At 35.0% G+C, this 17,744-nt stretch overlaps 1 protein-coding gene across 1 annotated transcript; it reads left to right on the forward strand.

Annotated features, from left to right (window-relative positions):
- Positions 1-245: 245 nt before the first annotated feature.
- LOC128647593 (uncharacterized) lies at positions 246-15,635 on the forward strand. Its single transcript, XM_053700350.1, has 3 exons — positions 246-4,685; positions 14,380-14,460; positions 15,438-15,635. The coding sequence occupies exons 1-3, from the start codon at positions 654-656 to the stop codon at positions 15,633-15,635; spliced, it is 4,311 nt and encodes a 1,436-aa protein (XP_053556325.1). The 5' UTR covers positions 246-653.
- The last annotated feature ends 2,109 nt before the right edge of the window (positions 15,636-17,744 follow it).

A 17,744-nucleotide genomic window follows, 5' to 3' on the forward strand; every position in this document is an offset into this window, starting at 1 on the left:
ATATAACAAAGAGAGTGCCTAAAAGACTGCCTAAAACAAATAAAGACACTGCATAAACAGCATAAAAAAGGCAATAAAGAGTGCCTAATACTACATAAGCAGCATTATAACAAATTTATAAAAAAAAAAAACATATATACAACATAAAAAAGGCAATAAAGAGTGCCTAATACTACATAAGCAGCATTATAACAAACCGATTTAAAAAAACATATATACAACATAAAAAAGGCAATAAAGAGTGCCTAATAAGAATAAACCTTAAAAAACATATATACTGCATAAAAAAAAGTGACTACAAAGAAGTGCATAAAAAAAAAAAAGAGTCTTTAAAACAAACTAAAGAGTGCTGCATAAAAATAAAAATAGAAGAATGCCTCCTAAAAGAATTTTAACACAGGAAGATGCAGAAAACGTTAAACGCAGAAGAAAAGAAACTCAACGTATACGACGGACACATATGACTGAACAACAAAGGGTAACTCTACGCAAAAAGGATTCTTCAAAAAAACGGATTTGTAGGGCCAATATGACTGCTCAGGAAAAATGTCTCCAACTGGACATGCAAAGATCACGTTCTGCTGCACGTAGAAAAAAAAAAAAAAAATAGTACTAACATCAACCATTCATTATTTAATGAAGACAATGTCCCGATGCACACATGTGGTCAACTTAATGTTTATTGCAAATTTTGCATGGCAAAGCATTTTCCAGAGGAACAACCAAGCGATAAGCTTTTTAATAAATGCTGCAATAAAGGAAAAATAACATTACCTCATATACAAATTTCACCACTGATCCAACAACTAATGACTGGACAACACACACATTCAAAGAATTTTATGCAAAATATCCGTTCTATAAATAGTGCATTGGCGTTTGCATCAATGGGAGCAAACATTGCACCACCTCCAGGATATGGCCCATACTGTTTTAGAATAAATGGCCAAATTTATCACCGATCTGGTGCTTTGCATCCAGAAAATGATGATCAACGCAAATTTGCACAACTCTACATTTTGAGTCCTGAGGAAGCTGCGGACCAACGAGCAGCACTAAAAGAAAATTCAGGATGTCACATTGAACTTTTGAGGGAGTTAAGTTCATATATGTCTCAGTATAACCCTTTTGCAAAAGCATGTAAAATGCTCTATGAGGTAGAGCAAGAATGCATCCATGAAGCATCTTTAAATGGAGTTCAAAATTCTAAAGTTTCAATGGTAATTCTGCAGGACAGAACATCAGATTACCGAAGATATAACGTACAAAGAGTTAATGAGGTTGCTGTTATTTTCCAAAATTCTGATGGTGAACCTCCTCTTGAACGTGACCTTCTTATTCATTGCCGATCTACAGATCAAACAAAAAAAACTGAAAGAATAAGTGTTTTAGATCCTAATCTTGAACCATTGCTGTATCCTTTGTTGTTTCCATATGGGGACCAAAGTTGGGGTTCCAATATTGCTCTTAACTACAGGCCAACATCAATTAGTGATGTACAAAGAAGAGTAACCACCAATCCAAGGATAAGAGTTAGCCAAATGAAATACTACTCTTACAGAATTTCAATTAGGGATCAATTCAATCCTTTCCTTAGTGCTGGCAAGTTGACGCAGCAGTACTTTGTTGATGCTTATGTCAAGACTGAGGCCAACAGACTCAACTATATCCGTCAAAATCAATCTAATCTTCGCATTGAAAAATATACAGGATTAATGGATTACATTCAAAGTGAGGCTGCTGCACAGGGCCTGATGCCTGGAAAAGCAGTTATTTTGCCATCATCTTTTCAGGGAAGTCCACGAAATATGGCCCAAAACTACCATGATGCTATGGCCATTGTTAGAAAATATGGAAAACCGGATTACTTCATCACTATGACCTGCAACCCTAAATGGCCTGAGATACTTGATAACCTATTAGAAGGTCAAGCAGTGGAGTTCAGACCAGATTTGGTAGCAAGAGTTTTCAATCTCAAATTAAATTCTCTTTTGAATGATATCTTGAACAAACATGTTCTTGGAAGTCCTTGCGCAAAAGTGCATGTAATAGAGTTTCAAAAAAGAGGATTACCACATGCTCATATCCTTTTAATATTGAAAGCCGAAGACAAGCCAAATGATGCTGAAACCATTGACACTTTTATATCAGCTGAAATTCCTGATGAACAGATTTATCCAAGACTACATGCTATTGTAATAAAGCATATGATACACGGTCCATGTGGAGAACATAATTTAAATTCTCCATGCATGGTTGATGGTAATTGCAGCAAGAATTTTCCAAAAATTTTTCAAAAAGAAACTTTAATTAATGTTGATGGATATCCGCGATATCATAGACAAAAAAATGACACCACTGTAATTGTCAAAGGGAAAAAAATTGACAACTCATGGGTAGTTCCATATAGCCCATACTTCTGCTTGAAATACAACTGCCATATAAATGTAGAGAGTTGTGTTTCTGTTAAAAGTGTTAAATATCTCTTCAAATATGTATATAAAGGTTACGATTGTGCAAATATTTCTATTAAGGAACATAATACACTACAGCATGATGAAATTCAAAATTTTTTGGACACAAGATATGTCAGTGCTCCTGAAGCTGTTTGGAGGTTGTATGGTTTTTTGATGCACCATCAAACACATACAATAATAAGACTTCAAGTTCATCTTCCAGGCGAACAAGATGTATATTTCCATAATGAAAACGTACAATTAGCTGCAGAAAAGGCACAAGACAGGGATACCACTTTGACAGCATACTTTAAGTTGAATGTGGATAATAATGCGGCACGTGAACTTTTTTACTCTGACATTCCTCAACATTTTGTATTTGATGTAAAAAACCGTAAGTGGAATCCAAGACAAAGAGGAGCAGATACAACAATTGGCAGATTGTATAATGTAAATATTTCATCAGATTTGGAGAGATTTTGTTTGAGGTTATTGCTCTTGCACTTAAAAGGAGCAATATCCTTTAAGGACTTACGAACTGTTAATGGACAAGTTTGTCACACATTCAAAGAAGCTGCCCAAAAGCTTTCACTTTTAGATGACGACGCTACATGGGATCTTACACTTAACGAATCAGCATCTCAACAGATGCCTAAACAAATGAGGGAACTGTTTGCTTATTTGTGTATATTTGTTGTCCCACCTAATGTCCCACAACTCTTTGAAAAATACAAACATGATCTTTATGAAGATTATTCACGTCATGAAGACCACATTGATGATTGCAAAAGTTGCAAAAATTTGGCATTAACAGATATTCAAAATGTTCTCATATTGCATAGTAAACGTTGTGAAGATTTTGGACTACCCAATCCATCAAACTTCATTCCAGAAATGCAATTCAACTATGTTACACACTTGGAAGCCCAAGTTGGAGCACAACTTCAAGAAGCATTAAACATCGAGCAAAAAGCTGCATTTGACAATGTAATGTCTGCAATTGATAATGAAAATTTACCACACAGATGTTTTTTTATTGATGGACCTGGTGGAAGTGGCAAGACTTATTTATATAAAACATTATTGAGTACTTTACGTGGACGCACAGATGGAGTTCTTCCTGTTGCCTCTACAGGAATAGCAGCTAATCTCCTTGATGGTGGCAGAACTTACCATTCACAGTTTAAGCTTCCAATTCCATTACTGGAAACATCAACATCAAATATGAGAATGACTTCAAAAGATGCAGAGTTCATACGTAATGCTAAATTGATTATTTGGGATGAGGCCTCAATGACACCCGGTATAGCTCTAAAATGTGTAAATAACCTTCTTCAGGAAATTATGCAGAACAATAAGCCATTTGGTGGAAAAGTTATACTCCTTGGTGGAGACTTCAGACAAACACTCCCAGTTCTTCCTCATTGCAATAGAACTGCTATTGTGGAAGCTACTATAAAGTTCTATGATCACTGGGATAAATTTAAAATTTTAAAATTGAAGAATAATGTGCGTTCAGTGGATCCAGAATTTAGCAATTGGCTACTAAAATTAGGACAGGGTTCATTAAATAATTCAGAGGGCCTTCCTGAGGATTTAGTTGAGATCCCTTCCAAATTAATATGCAATGATTGTATCATATCTGAAATTTTTGGAAAAAAAATTCTTCCATCTGATCTTCACAGTTTTTCAAAAAAGGCCATTTTGTGTACGAAAAATTGTCATGTTGATCAAATCAATGAGCATGTATTAAATATACTCGATGGTGATGAAAAAATATATCTGAGTTCAGATTCAATTGATGATCAGACAGATGAAGATGCACAAAACTATCCCATAGAGTTTCTAAACGAATTAGCTCCATCAGGAATGCCTCTTCATAAGTTAAAAATAAAATTGGGAAGTATTATTATGTTGCTCAGAAATCTGAACACAAAAAAAGGTCTGTGCAATGGAACAAGATTGATAGTTAAAGATCTTAAGCCAAATCTATTAATTGCAGAAGTACTCACAGGAACAGCAAAAAAACAAATGGTGTTTATTCCGAGAATAGATTTAGCCCCTGCCAACACTGAACTACCATTCATTTTACGAAGGAGACAGTTTCCAATCAAACTTGCATTTGCAATGACCATCAACAAATCACAAGGTCAAACGTTAGACAAAGTAGGAATATTTCTTCCAGAACCAGTATTCAGTCATGGACAACTTTATGTTGCAATGTCTCGAGTTCGTACATCATCTGATGTCAAAATTAAGATACTTCAAAGTTCAAAGCATGGAAAGATATTACCAAACAGTGATAAAATTTATACAAAAAACATTGTTTATAAAGAAATATACTTTAAATAAACAAATAAGTTGTGTATTTTTAATTAGTTAGAAGTAATTTTGTATTATTTAGAGCAACAATATTATTCATGTACAAATTAAACTTTATTTTAATTTAATTTACTAAAAATAAAAATATGACTTTATGTCTACTTTAATGTTTATATCTTATGTTATTTTTTTGAATAAAAAAAAAAAAAAAAAAAAAATTTGGCCCGTTAAATACACGGGCTTTAACACTAGTATTTAATGAACCACTAAAAATGTAAAAACAATTAAATAAGATATAACAGTACAGTGGATGGATAACCGAGCTGCAGATCAAACCATCAAGCTATTTAAATTCAAGGTAATATATTAACATAAAGTTATTTCAAAGAAACCCTATATAGAACACGACCAATTAATATATATATATATATATATGTATCCAAATGATAACTAATAACAATAAAACTAAGACCAATAGTATAATTAGTACCCCAATACAAGGGAATAAATAGTGATTAATTAAAATAGTTAAATTATGTGAAAATTGACTTTAAACACGCTAAGATGTGGTGTACACTAAATGATATTGATAAAGAACAAATTAACCAACTTGATAGAGTAAAAAATGTGACAAATATACCACCATATGTTGGGGTTATATTCAATGAATATGTATATAATGTGTATGAAAGTGCAAGATGAAAATTGTACTAAATGTAATAAAATAATCAAATAAATAAAATAGGTGTAATGATAAAAAATATAATAATTAATTATCAGAATTACCAAAAACCAATGGAAATGACAATATGATTAGAAATAAATTGTTGTGCCGGCACAATTATCCCTATTACTACGTAGTATGTTAAAAGTCCCAATTCATTTCATAGGAGATGATAAAGTCCAAAAAAGAAATGTCCCAATGAAACGTAATCCTTGTATGTTGATATATCAGTCAAAAAAGATAAAAAAGCGCTTGAAATCCGGATGTTACCTATAAAGAAAAGAGAAACAGCAGTGGCGACTCTAGGAACAATATATAGGGGGGGCACATAAGATACCACAGTCAAAACTGGGGGGGCACTGATAATTTTCACCACTTAATCATACCACTGAAAAAACACACACACCCAAATACATACATAGACAGACACACACATATACATACGCTCACACAGACAGACACATACACACACACACAAATACACACACGCGCATACATACACACATACGTACATACACACATACGTATATACACACAAAGATGACAACAAAACAATTACAACAGTCTATATTTTTTTCATAAGAAGATAAAACACAGATATAAATGGAAAAGGAACGCAAGTATTAAAAATACAACAGTAATGCATCTTATGTCTTCCTTTATAACATAAAATGCATGGACATATATAGAAGATAGACATACATACACACACAGACAACACACACACAGACACATATACATACCTACACACACACAAACATACATACACACACAAACACACACAGACACATATACATACCTACACACACACAAACATACATACACACACACACAGACAACACATACACAGACACATATACATACCTACACACACACAAACATACATACACACAAATACATACACAGACACATACACACACAGACACATACATACACATATACATAACTACACACACAAACATACATAAATACACACATACATACACACAGACACACACAAATACATACACACAGACGCACACACACACACAAACATACATACACACAAATATATACATAAATACACACATACATACATACACACACACACACACACACACACAAAGATGATAAAACAATTACAACAGTACACACACATATACATACACAGTTACAGACGCAGACATACATAAGCTTTAGTTATCTAACCTTTTCTGCTGAAGACAATTAAGAATAAAGTGTGCATAGAAAACTATAATGAAGACATCTAATAATCAATTGTCCACTTATCTCCCCATTTGTTTGATTTTTCTCAATTTCTTTTACTGCACATTTGATGCACTATATCCTTTTGGAAAGCTGAGTAACTGGAAAAAAACAGATATACACATACAAGAACTGAGAAGCAACTTTACTTTTCCACCTTAAGGAGAACAAAAGGGTGAAGGCTGTGATTTAGGGTAAGGGGAGGAGGTTGAAGGTGAATTCTGGTGCTAGAGAAAGGAACATCTGCTAGAGAAACAAATTTCCAAGATTTTAAAATAAATGTTGTTTGCCCTGCATTTGCCTGTACATACAGATCACATAAACAAAGCAAAAAAAGTACTACACTTTAAACCCTCACTTCTCTGAGAACTTAACACTATTTGCTGTGCACACAAATTAATAAATGTATAGGGTTAAGTTCTCAGAGCAGTGTGTAAATGTCAGCTGCCAGTGTCTCTGCAGCTCCTAATTTATTACTGAGGCAAACCAACCCGTGCAGGAAGTTCTAATAACGGCTGTTGTGCTAATGGGGCAGCCGTGCTGGCTGACCTCATTGCAGGCTGTGTGTGACCATAAACAGTATAAATTAACCCTGTGACTTACATTTACCACAAATCTTCATCTTTCCTGCTAGTGTCACTGCCTGCTGGTGCTCTTCCTTCCCGCGCTCTGTAGCTCATCTGTTCTGCACACTGGTGCTGAGTCTGACTCCTCCCTCTTCCTCTCCAGTCTCCGGTCATGTTCCTTGTACTGTGTAGGAACATGACCTGGCTGGAACTGAAGTAGAGGAGGCTAGAATATAGCAGCAGCCAGCATGGGTATTGGAGTGGTGCTGCAGCACCTCAAACAGTAAAACTAATATTTACATAACATAAATATCAGTTTATGCTGCATGATTGCGCCTCCCTGCTGGGGCACATAGCTAGGATTATGCAAGTGCCGGCGCTGGTGGGGGGGCCACAGGGGGGGCAAAGAAAAATTTTGGAGGGGCGTTTGCCCCCCCTAGCCCCCCTGTAGTGACGCCTATGAGAAACAGCAATCTACCAATTGCTAATACAAAAGGGGTTCTATCGAAAATCGACTTACCCAAAAGTCTAATCCTAGATGTATATAAAGCCTCACAAATTATCCTTCGATTGCGTCTACGCGTTTCAGCCCTCTAAAGGGCCTTTCTCAAGACATCAAGGCTTTATATACATCTAGGATTAGACTTTTGGGTAAATCGATTTTCTCCCTTATATTGGGGGTACTAATTATACTATTGGTCTTAGTCTTATTGTTATTAGTTATCATTTGGATACATATTTATACATTTATTAATTGGTTATGTTCTATATAGGGTTTCTTTGAAATAACTCTATGTTAATATATTAGCTTGAATTTAAATAGCTTGATGGTTTGATCTACAGCTCGGTTATCCATCCACTGTACTGTTATATCTTATTTGATTGTTTTTAAATTTTTAGCGGTTTATTAAATATACATTTTTTATATATACGATTTGGTCTCCTGGAATACATTGTACATCTATGGTTTGTTGCTAATTGATGCTAATATATTAATTTTGTAATTTATTTATAATTTTTTCTGTGGAATACTTTAGCCTTTTGGCGCTCCTAAATGTTCTTTATCTTGTAATCTCTTCACAAAGACTTTGTTGGGAAGTCTCTTATAGTGAGCTTGTATTCCTCCTAGGCGCCAGTGTCTATATTTTCTGTCCATACTCTGCCTCTTAACCCCTATAATAGCTGGATTGATTATTGCTGCTGAAACTCTGCCTGTCTGACTACTCTGCCTCTTAACCCCTATAATTGCTGGATTGATTATTGCTGCTTAACTCTGCTTGTCCAACTGCTCTGATTATTGACCTCTGTTATTCTGGATTGCCTCTTTGTTGCCCATATCCCTCATACTAACAATGATATGTGTATAATATAGGCCTTGTCACATATTCCTCATACTAACAATGATATGTGTATAATATAGGCCTTGTCACATATTCCTCATACTAACAATGATATGTGTATAATATAGCCCTTGTCACATATTCATCATACTAACAATTATATGTGTATAATATAGGCCTTGTCCCATATCCCTCATACTAACAATGATTTGTATAATATAGGCCTTGTCCCATATCCCTCATACTAACAATGATTTGTATAATATAGGCCTTGTCCCATATCCCTAATACTAACAATGATATGTGTATAATATAGGCCTTGTCACATATTCCTCATACTAACAATGATATGTGTATAATATAGGTCTTGTCACATATCCCTCATACTAACAATGATTTGTATAATATAGGTCTTGTCACATATTCCTCATACTAACAATAATTTGTATAATATAGGCCTTGTCCCATATCCCTCATACTAACAATGATATGTGTATAATATAGCCCTTGTCACATATTCATCATACTAACAATTATATGTGTATAATATAGGCCTTGTCCCATATCCCTCATACTAACAATGATTTGTATAATATAGGCCTTGTCCCATATCCCTCATACTAACAATGATTTGTATAATATAGGCCTTGTCCCATATCCCTCATACTAAAATGATTTGTATAATATAGGCCTTGTCCCATATCCCTCATACTAACAATGATTTGTATAATATAGGCCTTGTCCCATATCCCTCATACTAACAATGATATGTGTATAATATAGGCCTTGTCACATATTCCTCATACTAACAATGATTTGTATAATATAGGTCTTGTCACATATCCCTCATACTAACAATGATTTGTATAATATAGGTCTTGTCACATATTCCTCATACTAACAATAATTTGTATAATATAGGCCTTGTCCCATATCCCTCATACTAACAATGATGTGTATAATATAGGCCTTGTCACATATTCCTCATACTAACAATGATTTGTATAATATAGGCCTTGTCCCATATCCCTCATACTAACAATGATTTGTATAATATAGGCCTTGTCCCATATCCCTCATACTAACAATGATATGTATAATATAGGCCTTGTCATATATTCCTCATACTAACAATGATATGTATAATATAGGCATTGTCACATATTCCTTATACTAACAATGATATGTGTATAATATAGCCCTTGTCACATATTCATCATACTAACAATTATATGTGTATAATATAGGCCTTGTCCCATATCCCTCATACTAACAATGATTTGTATAATATAGGCCTTGTCCCATATCCCTCATACTAACAATGATTTGTATAATATAGGCCTTGTCCCATATCCCTCATACTAACAATGATTTGTATAATATAGGCCTTGTCCCATATCCCTCATACTAACAATGATTTGTATAATATAGGCCTTGTCCCATATCCCTCATACTAACAATGATATGTATAATATAGGCCTTGTCATATATTCCTCATACTAACAATGATATGTATAATATAGGCATTGTCACATATTCCTTATACTAACAATGATATGTGTATAATATAGGCCTTGTCACATATCCCTCATACTAACAATGATATGTGTATAATATAGGCCTTGTCACATATCCCTCATACTAACAATGATGTGTATAATATAGGCCTTGTCACATATTCATCATACTAACAATGATATGTGTATAATATAGGCCTTGTCACATATCCCTCATACTAACAATGATTTGTATAATATAGGTCTTGTCACATATTCCTCATACTAACAATGATATGTGTATAATATAGGCCTTGTCACATATTCCTCATACTAACAATGATATGTATAATATAGGCCTTGTCACATATCCCTCATACTAACAATGATGTGTGTATAATATAGGCCTTGTCACATATCCCTTATACTAACAATGATGTGTGTATAATATAGGTCTTGTCATATATCCCTCATACTAACAATGATGTGTGTATAATATAGGCCTTGTCACATATTCCTCATACTAACAATGATATGTGTATAATATAGGCCTTGTCACATATTCCTCATACGAACAATGATATGTGTATAATATAGGCCTTGTCCCATATCCCTCATACTAACAATGATTTGTATAATATAGGCCTTGTCCCATATCCCTCATACTAACAATGATATGTGTATAATATAGGCCTTGTCACATATTCCTCATACTAACAATGATGTGTGTATAATATAGGCCTTGTCCCATATCCCTCATACTAACAATGATATGTGTATAATATAGGCCTTGTCACATATTCCTCATACTAACAATGATTTGTATAATATAGGCCTTGTCACATATCCCTTATACAAACAATGATGTGTGTATAATATAGGCCTTGTCCCATATCCCTTATACTAACAATGATATGTGTATAATATAGGCCTTGACACATATTCCTCATACTAACAATGATTTGTATAATATAGGCCTTGTCACATATCCCTTATACTAACAATGATGTGTGTATAATATAGGCCTTGTTACATATTCCTCATACTAACAATGATATGTGTATAATATAGGCCTTGTCCCATATCCCTCATACTAACAATGATTTGTATAATATAGGCCTTGTCCCATATCCCTCATACTAACAATGATTTGTATAATATAGGCCTTGTCCCATATCCCTCATACTAACAATGATTTGTATAATATAGGCCTTGTCCCATATCCCTCATACTAACAATGATATGTATAATATAGGCCTTGTCACATATTCCTCATACTAACAATGATATGTGTATAATATAGGCCTTGTCCCATATCCCTCATACTAACAATGATTTGTATAATATAGGTCTTGTCACATATCCCTCATACTAACAATGATTTGTATAATATAGGCCTTGTCCCATATCCCTCATACTAACAATGATTTGTATAATATAGGCCTTGTCACATATCCCTCATACTAACAATGATATGTGTATAATATAGGCCTTGTTACATATTCCTCATACTAACAATGATATGTGTATAATATAGGCCTTGTCCCATATCCCTCATACTAACAATGATTTGTATAATATAGGCCTTGTCCCATATCCCTCATACTAACAATGATTTGTATAATATAGGCCTTGTCCCATATCCCTCATACTAACAATGATTTGTATAATATAGGCCTTGTCCCATATCCCTCATACTAACAATGATATGTATAATATAGGCCTTGTCACATATTCCTCATACTAACAATGATATGTGTATAATATAGGCCTTGTCCCATATCCCTCATACTAACAATGATTTGTATAATATAGGTCTTGTCACATATCCCTCATACTAACAATGATTTGTATAATATAGGCCTTGTCCCATATCCCTCATACTAACAATGATTTGTATAATATAGGTCTTGTCACATATCCCTCATACTAAACAATGATTTGTATAATATAGGTCTTGTCACATATCCCTCATACTAACAATGATTTGTATAATATAGGTCTTGTCACATATCCCTCATACTAACAATGATTTGTATAATATAGGTCTTGTCACATATCCCTCATACTAAACAATGATTTGTATAATATAGGCCTTGTCCCATATCCCTCATACTAACAATGATTTGTATAATATAGGCCTTGTCCCATATCCCTCATACCAGACATCCCAACTCTCCCTGAAGTTCAGGGAGTCTCCCTGATTGTAATAGCGACTCCCTGATGCCAGCAAATGGAATGCAATCTCCCTGAAACTCCAAGTACCATGATCCAATGTGGCCCAAACCCGGAAAAGTGTTTCTTTAAGGAATGCCTTTAGTTGCTGGGACATTATAGAACACTTAAAGCATGCACCAATAACCAAAAAGCCCCCACTGATTTTAATAAAATAAAACACAGATACTACCTTATTTACTGCACATAATTAAACTTCGTATTCTAAAATATTTAAGCATTCAACAAGGGTACGATCACTGGAAAATAGGTTTATTGTATGTGGTTGTGCAATAAAGCTACTTTTTTTAAATTGTGACTTTAGTGGGGAGCTACTTTAATGATAAGTCTGTATCTTATTTAGGGTTTCAAGGTGTCCAATATATAACTGGGAGGGGAGGGGGTGGCGGCGCAGTAGCGTGTGAAGCCACCTCCCTGAAATGAGTTTTTGCAGGTTGGGATGTCTGTCATACTAACAATGATTTGTATAATATAGGCCTTGTCCCATATCCCTCATACTAACAATGATTTGTATAATATAGGCCTTGTCCCATATCCCTCATACTAACAATGATTTGTATAATATAGGCCATGTCCCATATCCCTCATACTAACAATGATTTGTATAATATAGGCCTTGTCCCATATCCCTCATACTAACAATGATATGTATAATATAGGCCTTGTCACATATTCCTCATACTAACAATGATTTGTGTTTGTGCTTCATCTCTGACAGGTGACCAAGAATCCATTAAAGGGACATTAAACACCTAATGAAAATGGCTGAAACCTACTTTTTCTTATAAATAAAAATAAAATAATCACTGCTGTTTATTTTATCTGTTCCTCTTACCCCAAACTTTTCAAAGGGATTGTTTTGAAATACAGTGTTGAGCCAGTGCCAAATTTCCTATGTAAGCTGCCATATTGTAGCGTGCGTTACAGGGCTCATTAGTCACATGACACAGCATATTGGCTTTTACAGTACTTAGAGAATATAACATTTGCCTGCAGTGTGTGAGCTGCAGTGAGACACATTTATTTCTCAGTTAGGGTGTAAATAGATTTCATTTGCCAGTCTATTGTATATAATACACATTATGCAGCAAATGCTAAGTGCATTACCTTTTTTTTTAACTTCCCCCCACAGTTTTACTTTTTCAAAATCGTTGGTATGCATTTTTTATCAGTGTGATCTTCTCCACAGGAGTAGATCACACTGATAAATAATGCATACGAAGGATCCTTGCTAAACGAACACTAAGCTGTCAGCCCTTAGTGATTCACATTACCAGGATCAAAGGTCATGAAAGGCAGAAATCATCTCCACAAACTACACTCCGTTCCGTTATAGTTTCCCCCTCCCTCTCCCCCCTCCTAGAGCATGATGTCAGTAATTGACAACAACAGTGCCTGAACGCTCTGCTTAGAGCAGAAAACTTGTGGAGTTTGAAAAAGTAAAACTGGGGGGAAGTTAAAAAAAAAGGTAATGCACTTAGCATTTGCTGCATAATGTGTATTATATACAATAGACTGGCAAATGAAATCTATTTACACCCTAACTGAGAAATAAATGTGTCTCACTGCAGCTCACACACTTCAGGCAAATGTTATATTCTCTAAGTACTGTAACAGCCAATATGCTGTGTCATGTGACTAATGAGCCCTGTAACGCACACGATACAATATGGCAGCTTACATAGGAAATGTGGCACTGGCTAAACACTGTATTTCAAAACAATCCATTTGAAAAGTTTGGGGTAAGAGGAACAGATAAAATAAACTGCAGTGATTATTTTATTTTTATTTATAAGAAAAAGTAGGTTTTGGGGATTATTAGAAGACAAGTGTTAAGGGTCCCTTTAAGGGTGATGATCCTGGTCCTGCTGCCTCGACAGCACTGACAGAGTATGAGGTGGCTGTCACCCAATGTAAGAAATGGTCATATTATGTTTTAACACTTGTATCTTGATGGTGAATTAGTAGAACATATTTTATTTTTTGTTTTTATAGATCAAGAACAGGGGACCCAGACTGAGCGATTTATTCCACAACTGTTTGGCCGCTGAGGGGCTACAACTTGTTGTAGACATGGTTAGGGAAGTACAGGAGGCCCTACAAGAATTACATTCATTTATTATTCATTTCTTTTTTATCTGGTTTTCATTATGTTTTATGCTTCTGTTTTTTATGTTTTTGGTTATAAAAAAAAAATATATATATTAAATAAATTTATATTTAGTCAAAATAATAGTGTAGCTGTATTCCTTTAAGTATTATCTTGAAGGGACAAAACCAAATAAATGTTGAATGATGTATAACTAGCATGCAATCTTGTTATTTTAGTTTTGTTTTAAATATAATTGATTTAAATGAATTCTTTTGTTGTCCTTTGATGAAGAGCATATGTAAATAAACTATGTAGCTGCTGATTGATGGCTGCACATAGATGAGTCATATGATTGGCTTGCACATGTGCACTGCTATTTCTACTAAAAAGGATATCTGAGGAATATGAAAAGTATAAAGGTTTAATGTTGCTTGAGATTACATATATGAGCTTGATGTCCCATTAATTTCAGAAATAACATTATTTGACATTTAAATATTAAATGACTAAGGCTTCACATTACATGTTATATTTTTAATTATTATTGATCGTAATGATAATAATATATTTCAAATATCTACAAATAGTCGTATAAATAAATACAGAGATATGAAAGACAAAATTGCTTTATTCAAACATTAAAATATTGAGGGAGATCACTTCTTACATAAATAGTACCTCTTGGTAAGTGCACTAACTATTGCTGTTTTAACCTCGTCTGATGATGGGGCCACGCGCCGGAAACATTTACTAATTGAAATAAACCACTTTTGCGGCAACTGCTCTTTTCTGCCTTCTTATATTCTACATTGTGGGAAGCACCCTGACTTAACATTGGATCAGTGGGTGCTGACTTGCTGCACACTATATATTATCTTTTTGGCTTCAGCACCCTGCAACAGTGGATTACCTTTGATCTACTATTTAGGGACATTTGATTGTTTTTAATATGTCACATCAGGAACAGGCTATATCCACTGAGGACTCTGATCAAGAGGCACCGGTCCCAGAGATCATACCGGGGGCCAAAACATTTAATTTCACAGAAGAGGATGCAGCATTGATTTTATTTGATGCGCTTACCACAGGACCTACATCTAATAAACCATTCTATGTGTATAACCACTTGCTGAAACTTAAAAAACGGCTGAAGGACTAGAGGATTTCGAATAGGAAACACTCCTACAATTGGCCACTACAATCCAGCATTCTGTGAAAAATGGTGCAGCATCCTTAACAAATGCTGGCTAGACCTAATACTCCTAGTAATACAGGAGGTAGGTGTACAGCGGCAGCAAACCAAAAAGGAAATAGCCCAATATGAATTACTACATTTGGAAACCATTACCCAGGAAAAGCATGAAAATTGGTTGGAGAAACTAACGGCTAGATTTAGAGTTTTGTCGGTAACGACCCGCGTAGCTAACGCTGGCTTTTTTCTGGCTGCACCTTTAAAATAACTCTGGTATTGAGAGTCCACAGAATGGCTGCGTTAGGCTCCAAAAAAGGAGCGTAGAGCATATTTAACGCAACTTCAACTCTCGATACCAGAGTTGCTTACGGACGCGGCCAGCCTCAAAAACGTGCTCGTGCACGATTCCCCCATAGGAAACAATGGGGCTGTTTGAGCTGAAAAAAAAACTAACACCTGCAAAAAAGCCGCGTTCCGCTCCTAACGCAGCCCCATTGTTTGCTATGGGGAAACACTTCCTACGTCTGCACCTAACACTCTAACATGTACCCTGAGTCTAAACACCCCTAACCTTACACTTATTAACCCCTATTCTGCCGCCCCCGCTATCGCTGACCCCTGCATATTATTTTTAACCCCTAATCTGCCGCTCCGTAAACCGCCGCTACTTACATTATCCCTATGTACCCCTAATCTGCTGCCCCTAACACCGCCGACCCCTATATTATATTTATTAACCCCTAATCTGCCCCCCACAACGTCGCCTCCACCTGCCTACACTTATTAACCCCTAATCTGCCGACCGGACCGCACCGCTATTATAATAAAGTTATTAACCCCTAATCCGCCTCACTCCCGCCTCAATAACCCTATAATAAATAGTATTAACCCCTAATCTGCCCTCCCTAACATCGCCGACACCTAATTTCAAACATTAACCCCTAATCTTCCGACTGGAGCTCACCGCTATTCTAATAAATGTATTAACCCATAAAGCTAAGTCTAACCTTAACACTAACACCCCCCTAAATTAAATATAATTTTAATCTAACGAAATTAATTAACTCTTATTAAATAAATTATTCCTATTTAAAGCTAAATACTTACCTGTAAAATAAATCCTAATATAGCTACAATATAAATTATAATTATATTATAGCTATTTTAGGATTTATATTTATTTTACAGGTAACTTTGTATTTATTTTAACCAGGTATAATAGCTATTAAATAGTTAAGAACTATTTAATAGCTAAAATAGTTAAAATAATTAAAAAAATTACCTGTAAAATAAATCCTAACCTAAGTTACAATTAAACCTAACACTACACTATCAATAAATTAATTAAATAAAATACCAACAATTACCTACAATTAAACCTAACACTACACTATCAATAAATTATTTAAATACAATATCTACAAATAAATACAATGAAATAAACTAACTAAAGTACAAAAAATAAAAAAGAACTAAGTTACAAAAAATAAAAAAATATTTACAAACATTAGAAAAATATTACAACAATTTTAAACTAATAACACCTACTCTAAGCCCCCTAATAAAATAACAAAGCCCCCCAAAATAAAAAAATGCCCTACCCTATTCTAAATTACAAAAGTTCAAAGCTCTTTTAACTTACCAGCCCTGAACAGGGCCCTTTGCGGGGCATGCCCCAAAGAATTCAGCTCTTTTGCCTGTAAAAAGAACCATACAATACCCCCCCCCAACATTACAACCCACCACCCACATACCCCTAATCTAACCCAAACCCCCCTTAAATAAACCTAACACTAAGCCCCTGAAGATCTTCCTACCTTATCTTCACCCTGCCAGGTTCACCGATCCGTCCTCGGAAGTCTTGATCCAAGCCTCGGAAGTGTTGATCCAAGCCCAAGCGGGGGGCTGAAGAGTGACGTCCATCCTCGGGCTGAAGTCTGGATCCAAGCGGCGACTGAAGAAATCCATCCTCGGGCTGAAGTCGGAAGTCCATCATCTGGATGAAGTCTTCTATCAAGCCGCATCTTCAATCTTCTTTCTTCTGGAGCGGAGCGGAACCATCTTCTTCCAAGCCGA

This window comes from Bombina bombina, chromosome 2 (genome assembly GCF_027579735.1).
Source record: "Bombina bombina isolate aBomBom1 chromosome 2, aBomBom1.pri, whole genome shotgun sequence".
Classification (NCBI taxonomy): Eukaryota; Metazoa; Chordata; class Amphibia; order Anura; family Bombinatoridae; genus Bombina; species Bombina bombina.